This window comes from Scyliorhinus torazame, chromosome 2 (genome assembly GCF_047496885.1).
Source record: "Scyliorhinus torazame isolate Kashiwa2021f chromosome 2, sScyTor2.1, whole genome shotgun sequence".
NCBI lineage: Eukaryota > Metazoa > Chordata > Chondrichthyes > Carcharhiniformes > Scyliorhinidae > Scyliorhinus > Scyliorhinus torazame.
The window spans coordinates 186,153,954-186,164,876 of NC_092708.1; the positions used below are offsets into that span (position 1 = coordinate 186,153,954).

Sequence of the window (10,923 nt, forward strand, 5' to 3'; positions counted from 1 at the left end):
ACTTGGCCAAGGCTCAACGTGGCCAAACAGGTGGAGGACTGACTTTCCTGTCCTTGAAGGTGGTAAGAGTGGTAGAGGATCCCGATGGAAAGACATTGGAGCCATCACTATGTACAGCTCTACAATCAAAGCAAATTACTGCAGATACTGGAATCTGAAACCAAAACACAAAGGGCGCGATTCTCCACCCCCACGCCGGTTGGGAGAATCGCCTGGGCTGCCAAAATTTCCGGGGATGCCAGTCCGACGCTCTCCCGCGATTCTCCCAAGCGGCGGGAACAGCCTGATCGCGTTTTGCGGGCCGCAGGCCGGAGAATCGCCGGAGACACCCAAAATGGCGATTCTCCGGCACCCCCGCTATTCTGAGCCCCGGATGGGCCGAGCGGCCAGGCCAAAACGGCGGGTTCCCCCCGGCGCCATCCACACCTGGTCGCTGCAGTCGTGGGCGGTGCGTGAATGCTGGGGGGGTGGCCTGTGGGGGGGCGAGGGGGTATCCTGCACCGGGCTTCACCTGGAATGTGGGGTGGCCCGCGATCAGTGCCCACCGATCGTAGGGCCGTCCTCTCTGAAGGAGGACTTCCTTCCTTCCGCGGCCCCACAAGATCCGTCCCCCATCTTCTTGCGGGGTGGACTTAGAGAGGACGGCAACCTGCGCATGCGCGGATGACGCCCGTTATGCGGCGCCGGCCGCGTCATCTATGCGGCGCCGCTTTTACGCGGGCGACAAGGCCTGGCACGTGTAGATGATGTGGCCCCGATCCTGGCCTGAATCGGTCGGGACCGGGGCCGTTCTGCGCCGTTGTGAACCTCAACGGCATTCACGACGGCGCGGCCACTTCGTCGTGGGAGTGGAGAATCCCGCCCAAAATACTGGACAATCTCAGCAAGTCTGACAGCATCTGTGGAGACAGAAGGGAGCTAATGTTTTGAGTCTGGATGACTCTTCTTCAAATCTTTGACAACCCGTAATGTTAGCTCCCTTCTCTCCCCACGGATGCTGTCAGACCTGCTGAGGTTGTGTAGAATTTTGTCTTTTGTCTATAATGCTGTGTTGTGTTTGTGCAGTGAACCGTAACACCCACATTATTTAACTCCTTGCACCAAAAAACGACCTGGCACGGACATGGTTGCAAATGGTTCCTCCAGCTTGTCAGTGATTCTAAAACCCAGAAATATGTTCCAAACTATAGTTAAGAAAACCAACAATGACTACTTTCCCAGAAGACTAAGGAAATTTGGCATGTCAGCTACGACTCACACCAGCTTTTACAGATGTACCATTGACAGCATTCTTTCTGTTTGTATCACAGCTTGGAGTGGTTCCTGCTCTGCCTAAGGCCGCAGGAAACTACAAAAGGTCATGAATGCAGCCCAGTCCATCACGCAAACCAGCCTCCCATCCATCGACTCGGTCTACAATTGCCGCTGCCTCGGAAAGGCAGCCAGCATAATTAAGGACCACATGCACCCATACACACTTTCTTCCACCTTCTTCCTTCAGGAAAAAGATACAAAAGTTTGAGGTCACATACCAACCGACTCAAGAACAGCTTCTTCCCTGCTACCATCAGACTTTTGAATGGACCTACCTCGTATTAAGTTGATCTTTTTTTCCACACCCTAGCTGTGACTGTAACATTACATTCTGCAGTCTCTCCTTCCTTCCCTATGTACGGTATGCGTTGTCTGTATCGTATGCAAGAAACAATACTTTTCACTAATGCATGTACCAATAATGAATCAAATCAAAAAATTCCGAACACCGTTGATTCCAAACAATTTATTACACAACAATTTCACTGAATAGATTGTAACACAACCTCCGTTCCAGGCGTCAGTCTCACAGACATCACAACTTAAACTCACAACACTTCAATAAATAGAACTAGTTTTTATTGTCTTTAGCGCAACCTCCTAGACCTGTTTTGTACAATTTTGGGCTCAAGCGGCCTTCTGCCGCTTTTGATCTTGTGAAAGCTCTTAAAAAATATATATGATGAGGTGGCTTTAACACGGGACAGTATTCACAGTTCAATATATTCATCTCGGCGAAGGTGCAACAGGAATGAAACCTGTTGTAGCAACAATGCTGTACTGACAAGATATGAGCAGACAAAGAGTGAGAGGGGGAACATTTGCAGGTCCTGGATTCTATGAACATTGTATCTTAACAATTCTCTACCCTCCTGGCACAAACACTTGAGTTTATTTAAAATTTGAGACAAGCGACGATATGCGGAGCGTGCTTTGCACAACGAAAATTAAGTGTAAAATTAACATGCAAATTACATGAAATAATAACAGAATCACATCACAGGGGAAACAGCTTCTACTCGACAGCAATCTGGGCTGGAGCAAAGAATCATAAACTCATTAAAAAATATCGAGCCAGTTACTTAACAGCAGTGAAGAAGCTGGGAACATTTTGTAAAGTACCTTTATTTAACGTGCAGGCGAGGATGACGAATTCCCAGAGTATTAGAAACAGTTAAAGGGTCTTAAATAATGGATTTGTCTTTCATGTAGCATCTTCCCTCACAAAACTTCAACTTCACCAACTTGTAAATGGTGCCACAGGTGATTTCAATCCAGCCAAAACTGTCTGGTGGGGGTAGGGAATTTTGCAAGTGAAGACGTCCCTTATGATTGGACCTTGAATTAAGTATTAATTATTGCTGTCAAAGTTGCAAATGAACATTTAAGTTTGCTTTAAACTTCATTGGTTTTCATTTGAACCAACTGCATGGACAGAGAGAGAAAGAGAGAGATGTAGGTGGGGTTGACAGACAGAGAGAGGTGGGGTTGACAGAGAGAGAGAGAGAGAGGGAGGTGGAGTTTAATACAGGCTGGCAGCTTTGCTGAGATCCATTATGGGAGCTTGGTGCTGTCTTCAGTGGGGCTGTGTCGCGCAGGCCCAGTGGCTGTCAGAGCACTGGGAAGCAGCACCTGGACCCCCAGGCGTGATGTCACCGCAGCATGCTGGGGAAGATACAATGAGCACTAATCCCACTTTATCCAGGAAAGACGGGCTGTCAGATCTACAAAAGAACAAAACAAGCAGGAGAGACAAAATAGGTGGCTTTAAATACATTTCAATGAACATTTCTTTTGCCAGCCAAGTAATTAATTCCTCATTTGAAAAGAACAATTTAATTCATTGAATTCACCCAAAGTAACAGAATCAAATTGGTTAACTACAGCCGCACGAATAATTGTTGAAGGTGAGCCCTTCTATTTATGGACTTCAACACTGCAGGACCAAAAGTTTAGGCAGCTGGGATATTAAAAAAAGGTACCCAAAAAACTGCAACAAAGAAATCCCCATTGATTTGCCTCGATTCCAATGCATAGACATCAATTTGTGTTGATTTGTTAACAAGTAAAAGGCAAACAAAATAATCTGTGTTTATTGTGCCTGGAAGTTAGTCTGCTTCCATAGGAAGACAAGTACCTGGATGTGACCAATCAGTCACCTTCACCATCCGCTGCCAGACCAATCTTCGGATGCAATTTGATTTGATGCAAAGGGCTCTCTTTTGATCTCAGATGCAGACTGTGCAGTAGAATTTGGGGAAAGAAATAGTCCGGGTGAGTTGTGTGACAAGTGGAGTTGGTGATCTCCCATCATTTGGGCTTGGAGCTGGCTGGCTGTCACTAATTATGAAAAATTCTCTGATCAGCCGGTCAACTTTAAAAACTTTTTGTAGACTTTAGCAATGGTTATAGGAGCAGGAGTAGGCCCCTCGAGGCTGCTCCACCATTCAACTAGATCATAGCTGATCTTCCCTCCCAACACCACTTTCCTGCATTATCTCCATATCCCTCAGTAGCATTTGTCTCCAGAAATTATTCATTTCTGTCTTGAACAGGCTCAATGATCGAGCTTGCACGGCCCTCTGAGGTAGAGAATTCCAAAGATTCACATCCCTCTGACTGAAGAAATTCTTCCTCATCCCAGTCTTAAATGGCCTGCACCTTATTCTGAGACTGTGTCTCATGGTTCTAGTCCTCCCAGTCAGGGGAAACGGCATTTCTGCACCGACTCTGTCTAGCTCCTTAAGAATTTTGTAAGTTTCAATGAGATCACCTCCCATTCTTCTAAACCCGAGAGAATATAGGCCCAGTCTCCTCAATCTCCCCTCATAGTACGATCTCAGTGTCCCAGGGGTCAGTCCAGTGAACCTCTGTTGTACTCCCTCAATGGCAAGTATATCCTTCCTTAGCTAAGGGGCCAAATCTGTACACAATACTCCAGGTGCATTCTAACCAAGGTTCTATAAAATTGAAGTAAGACATCTTTACTCCTGTACTCCAGTCCTCTGGCAATAAAGGCCACCATACTATTCACCATCCTAATGGTTTGCTGCGCCTGCATGTTAGCTCTCAGAGACTAATGAACTCATGTCCCTTTAGACATCAACACATCCCAATCTCTCACCATTTAAGAAATACTCTGCACCTCCATTCCTCCTATCACTTATCAGCATTATATTCCATCTGCTGTCTTCTTGGAACATATTCACAGGTGAACTCACAGGCCAGTTATTTGAATGTCTGAGTGTGGTTGCATGTGCAAAAGTCAGCACTGTTGGAAGACAATATGGAATTATCATAATAGGGTTTATTTTACGCATGGAGCCTCTCTTACTGGAAGTACATACTCTTCGTGAGTTTTCAGTCCACTCATCTTAAAAACTGAAGGTTCAGGGACAGACTGTCTGCAATATTCTGTTAGATGTTACCTCAGGCTGAGCATTCACACCAGAACGCACATTTGGAAAAGTCCTGTTCGATAACTCAGTTGTGTTAACTATCTTTGCTCCATCTGAGTGGATATTGGCCTCAAACCACATATCATATGTAACAGTTCCACTGCCGTTAAATGTAATTCTTGTTAATAGTTGGACTCTGTGGGGGATGCTGATATGATGGATATGCGCAGATAGGCACCAACTTCAGCTGCTGAGAGCCAGGCTTCTAAATGTAAACTGGCACCACAGATATTTCTAGTTCATTCATAAAAATTAAGGGGCATAACTGACAAATTCAGAAATATAAAGTAACTAAGCAATTGAGGCAAAATGATTTGAGAGAGCACGCATGTGGCTAGAAATTAAAGCAGGGAATGGAACCAGATTCATGATCCTGGCGAAGTGTGAGAAAGTTAGACATGTGGAGAAGCATATACACATCCATGAAAGTCAACATTTGGAAATTTTGACTATACTTCATTGAATTTACAGTGCAGAAGGAGGCCATTCGGCCCATCGAGTCTGCACCAGCTCTTGGAAAGAGCACCCTACCCAAGACCAACACCTCCACCCTATCCCCATAACCCAGTAACCCCACCCAACACTAAGGGCAATTTTGGACACTAAGGGCAATTTATCATAGCCAATCCACCTAACCTGCACATCTTTGGACTGTGGGAGGAAACCGGAGCACCCGGAGGAAACCCACGCACACACGGGGAGGATGTGCAGACTCCACACAGACAGTGACCCAAGCCAGAATTGAACCTGGGACCCTGGAGCTGTGAAGCAATTGTGCTATCCACAATGCCCTGCATCAGACTGGGACTGAGCCTCAATCCAATCCCTTGCTGTCAATGCAAGAATTGGCGCCAGCCCCAGCCCCACCCCAGCCCAGGAATCCTGCATCACCCTCAACTTCCAGATTGTTTCCTTGTCTTTCAGTGGGAATCGCCTCATTGCTGGAAATCACCAGCTGGTGGACTGCATGTATTTTCAGGCAGTTGATGCAAATCTGATCATTCCTATTCATAACACTTCAGAAAGCTGTTCTGTTAGTCAGTGTGCCCGCCTGCGAGCTGCCCTTGGTGAATTCCAGCAGTGGGACAGATGTGGCCAACAGGAAGGAGCAGCGGGTTGCAGAAGAGATTTAATTGGCTCACAAGCAGTCGAGTTAAGTGTGGATGAGGCAGAGAGCACTGGAAACTAGAGATAGAGAGATGCACAGATCATCAGAAATGAGACAAGAGTGGCAGCTAATACACCTCTAATATTTCACTAGATTGGCCAGATTTGTATGACTTGAAGGAATGGAGGGGGGGGGGGGCTGGGGGGGAGATGGTGAGAGGGGGGACTATCCTGGGAACATCATTGGATGGAGGGAGAAGATGATGTAAGGGATGAACCAAAAACTGACAAGCTTGTTAGCTTAAAGGGTCTTCCCTGGCTCAACATGTACCATTATTCCATTAAATAAAATGAAGTTGACTTTAATTACAATTTGTGATACAGTTACCTACATTGAAATAATAAAGGTTATGAAGGGACGTGATAGTGGAGATAGGGAGAAACAATACCCATTGGTAGGATGGTCACAGATCTTGGATAATTGGCCAGAAAACCGGAAGTGAGGATTAAAGAATCCCAGAATGGGCAGGCATAGAAGGAGCCCATTTGGTGCATCGTGCCTCTACCAGCTCACCAAATGACCAATGGACCTGGTACCATTCCACTGCCTTCTCCCCATAATCATGCACGTCCTTGCTTTTCAGACAAGAATCCAACTTCCTAACCACTCACTTTGTGAATCTGTCTCCACCACACTCACAGACAGTACATTCCAGATCCTAACCACTCGCTGTGTGGATCTGTCTCCACCACACTCTCAGACAGTACATTCCAGATCCTAACCACTCACTGTGTGGATCTGTCTCCACCACACTCTCAGACAGTACATTCCAGATCCTAACCATCCGCTGTGTGAATCTGACTCCACAACACTCTCAGACAGTACATTCCAGATCCTAACCACTCACTGTGTGGATCTGTCTCCACCACACTCTCAGACAGTACATTCCAGATCCTAACCACTCACTGTGTGGATCTGTCTCCACCACACTCTCAGACAGTACATTCCAGATCCTAACCACTCACTGTGTGGATCTGTCTCCACCACACTCTCAGACAGTGCATTCCAGATCCTAATCACTTGTTGGATGAAAAGGTTTTCCTCATGTCTCCATTGCTTCTTTTGCCAATTACCTTAACTTGGTGGCCTCTGATTCTTGATCCTTCCAGCAATGGGAACAGTTTCTCCCTATTTACTCTGTCCAGATCCTTCATGATTTTAATACCTTTATCAACCCAACCCAGCAAATGAAAAATGAAGAGTTTTTACTTTTTGCACACTGTGTTATCAGGATCTGGAATGCACTGCCTGTAAGGGGGAAACTGCTTCAATAATAACTTTCAAAAGAAAATTGGAGAAATCCTCAAAATAGGAAAGCAGGGGAGTGAGGCTAATTGAAGCCTTATCAAAGAACTGACACATTCACAATGAGCCATGTCCTGCTCACATACTAGATGCTGCTATAAGATTCTGGATTATATCCCTGTTAGCAGCTGAATGCACATTGCTCGCTCCAGTCAACCAATAGCAAAGGCGGCATGATAGCACAGTAGTTAGCACTGTTGCTTCACAGCTCCAGGGTCCTAGATTCGATTCCCACTGGGTCACTGTCTGTGTGGGCTGTGCACGTTCTCTCTGTGTTTGCGTGGGTTTCCTCTGGGTTCTCCGGTTTCCTCCCACAGGTCCTGTAAGACAGGCTGTTAGGTGAATTGGAGATTCTAAATTCTCCCTCTGTGTACCCGAACAGACACTAGAATGTGGCGGCTAGGGGATTTTCACAGTAACTTCATTGCAGTGTTAATTGCAGTGCCTACTTGTGACAATAAAGATTATTATTATAAAAAAACAGAGCTCTGATTACAGCTGTTTCCACATGTGCCAGAGAACCCTTCAACGTTATCAAAGTTCACATTCAATATCAGTAATGAATCAACATCTTTTTTCACACTGAACTCTAAAATCTAAGGTAGCAAAGCTGATTACATCTGATCTGGTTACAGGCAAACCACAACCCATGCCAAGCCTAAGAAATCTTCCAGTGTATTAATTCATCAGCTGTCTCTAGTTGTGCCTCAACCCATCTCTCAAAACCTTCATGCATGTCCGTCACATCCAGATTGGCCCAATCCAATGCTCTTCTGGGCAAGCTTCCCATTCCTCACCCTTTAGAAACATCAACAAATCCAAACCTCAAGTGCTTGTGTCCAATCAACATCACGTTTCGCTCATTCACCAGCCCTGTGCTCACTCGCCTACCTGAGCTCCCGAAATGCTTCAAATTAAAAAAACAACATTCATCATTCAGCTTCAATCCCTTTGTGGTCGCAACCATCTCCATGGCCATCTCCAGATCTACAACTTTGTTATCTCCAACCACTGGCCACCTGTGCATCCATTTCCCCTTTACTCTCCCACTGGTGGCTGTGCCTTCAGATAAGATTTGGAATTCAATCGCTAAACCTCTTTGACTTGCCACATCGCCCTCTTCTTTTGAGGCTGTTCTTAAAACCTAATTGTTTGACCGAGTTTTCAATCACCCCTCTTCAAACCCATATCCTTTGAATTGGTATTGGCCCTGATTTGCCCTCCTGTGAGGTAATGTGTGAAGGGGTTTGCTATCATATTAAAGGTGCTATATAAAGGTGAGTTTTTGTTTCACTGGTGTCGGTCATTTCTAGCTCAGTTGCTGGTTCCCTCACCTCGGAGTGTGAAGGCTGTGGATTCCCCTCTCGAAACCGAAGTTCACTGACTTTGGCTGATAGTCCAGTGCAGTAGAGTGCCACCCTACTGGGGGCATTAGCCGATGCCCCTTCTCCTCTCTCTCGGTAAAGGATCCCATGGCCTGACCAATACATCTCCATCCCCCAATCAGCGGCATTAAAGCGGACAATCTGATCACATTGTTGTTTGTGGGAGCTTCCTATACCCTTTCTACATTACAATGACCACACTTCACAGAAGGTTACTCCTGCTCAAGAGCTTTAGGACATTAGGGACTAATGTTATACTTTCTTACACTGCTCCTCTCCCAGGGTTACAACCTGAATACTGAGAGGCCTGGGACTGGAGAGTTGGTACATTATTAACCAGGTCTAATTCTGGGCTAAGTGTTAAGTCCCATTTAATCTTCAACCCACCTCCCCGGACTTGCCCAGTTGTGTGGGAGCTCGGGTTGGCAATTATAGTCCGGTTAGAGGGAGGCCAGGCCGAGACCTCCTCTTCTTGGCGGTCACCTCACGGTTTTGCTGAGACACCGGCTGCCCTCAGTTCGATCTCCCGCTCATACAAATCCGACTTCATGTTTTGGATCAATAAGAAAGGGGATAGTTTGATACCCGTGGACAATTTGCAAATTGAGCGCTCTATTTGACACGATATAAATCAATCTCTGGGAGTACACTCCTCGCTGGTAATGTGCAACCCCTCTAGATGTTGACCAGCAACTGGACATGGGAATGGACAGGGCTTCCAGCTCTGGGACCTTCCCCAGAAGCTGGCCAGCGGCCTCAGTAACCCTGGGCCTCCCTCCACAGCCGCTGTCTGACCCCGGCACCATTTGTACAGTTTTTGCTCCATTGAATGTCTGATTGAACTCACCGCTGGTGTTCCAGATTGCGTCGCCCTGGTTCTGGTAGCCGCTTTTCACACTTTGCTCCAGGTAGGTCTTGGGGTCAGAGCCGGAGAGCAGGATTTCCCGGAGCAGGGCGATGTAGGCGATAGCCAGCCGCAGGGTGTCGATCTTGGACAGGCGCTTCTCGTAGGGAAAGGTAGGCACATGGCACCTGAGCTCATCGAAGGCCGAGTTGATGCTGAGCATCCTTTTCCTTTCTCGAATATTAGCCGCATACCTCTGCGCCTTGTAGGGGTGCGAGGGGACGAGGCGGCGCTGGCGTCCTTTCGAGCCCAGGGCATCCCCCGGGAAGGAGCTGTCCTCTCCAGCACTGGACTCCACCTGCAAGGACTGAAGGTCCAGGTCCAGGAGGGGGAACTGCGCCTCGGGAAAGGCAGACTGACAGGCGTCTGAAGACCAGGGAGAGAGCTGTGCACTGAGAGGGGGGAAGTCAAAATTCAGCCCATCCAATTGATTCTGGAGCTGACTGTGCGCCTCAAACTGACCCCAGAAAGCCAGCTCTCCAGCTACATCTTGATCGAAAAGCCCTTCCTCCATTGCCTGAATCTTTGGTCAAGTGCAGCCAGGGAGGGTGCACACGTTTAGCGTTTGGGATGGTGGGACCCTGCTGGGTTAAATAGTGGTTGCAGTGCCCGGCCCCTCTGCTCATCCCAGTGAAGGACACCTGCCTGGCACGCTTGCTTTTCTGGGTTAAGAGTAGGACAGTGAATGGGCCGATTCCATCTACACACTGGCCTGTGATAGGTAACTCTCCGCCCTCCCTCCCCCATACTCGACCCCTCCACACGCCCTGATACCTCCAGATGGCACAAAGTGTTTGCAACTCTCCAGCCCGGCTTAGATCACAATTGAAGATTTCAGCGGCGGGACTTGTGCAGAGGGTTCGAGCATTAATGAGACATTAAACAGCAAACTGTCAGAAACACATGATGGTGCATACAGGGAGAATAATGATGGGCTGCATGGGGGGGGGGGGGGGGGGGATACTTCAGTTGCCCTTTCTCCAAACTGTCCCAGTGAAGGCTTATAGCTAATTAAAAATAAACCACAGCAAAATGCAGTCACCCCCTCCCACCGAGACAACATGTATTAAATTCTAACCGAACCAGGTAGTTAATTAAATCAGAGAATATGCTCAGAAGTAAACACACTTTACACATCTCTAACGATAGCAACTCAAATCCTGTTCCGTAAAGACAGAGAAACAACTGTTCAATAAAACACTGAATAAATGGAATTGGGAAACAAAAGTCCCCTCTCCGCCTGGCTGTCCAATGTACTGTTTCATTGGTGCGCGGCAATAACGTTTGGCAGCTTCAGAAGCTATATTCAGAATATAAGGTCATTCATTTCATCAATTGGTGCATGGACGCGGTTCACATCGCTCGAAATGCTCCAATAACTTGCTGCAG

At 47.1% G+C, this 10,923-nt stretch overlaps 1 protein-coding gene across 1 annotated transcript; it reads right to left on the reverse strand.

Moving 5' to 3' along the window:
* Positions 1 to 1,765: 1,765 nt before the first annotated feature.
* Positions 1,766 to 10,226, reverse strand: LOC140394189 (protein Fer3-like). The gene is made up of 2 exons (XM_072481167.1): positions 9,478 to 10,226; positions 1,766 to 3,038 (listed from the first exon to the last, which is right to left on the reverse strand). Exons 1-2 carry the CDS (start codon positions 10,046 to 10,048, stop codon positions 3,001 to 3,003), a joined length of 609 nt encoding a protein of 202 aa, XP_072337268.1. The 5' UTR covers positions 10,049 to 10,226; the 3' UTR covers positions 1,766 to 3,000.
* Between the last annotated feature and the right edge of the window lie 697 nt (positions 10,227 to 10,923).

What these genes read in the sequence shown, in the direction of transcription:
- LOC140394189 (XM_072481167.1), bottom strand. Translation starts at nt 10,048, where the DNA reads ATGGAGGAAGGGCTTTTCGATCAAGATGTAGCTGGAGAGCTGGCTTTC. An exon ending in CGCAATCTGGAACACCAGCG is followed by an intron (nt 3,039 to 9,477) that starts GTGAGTTCAATC and finishes GTTCTTTTGTAG; the next exon opens with ATCTGACAGCCCGTCTTTCC.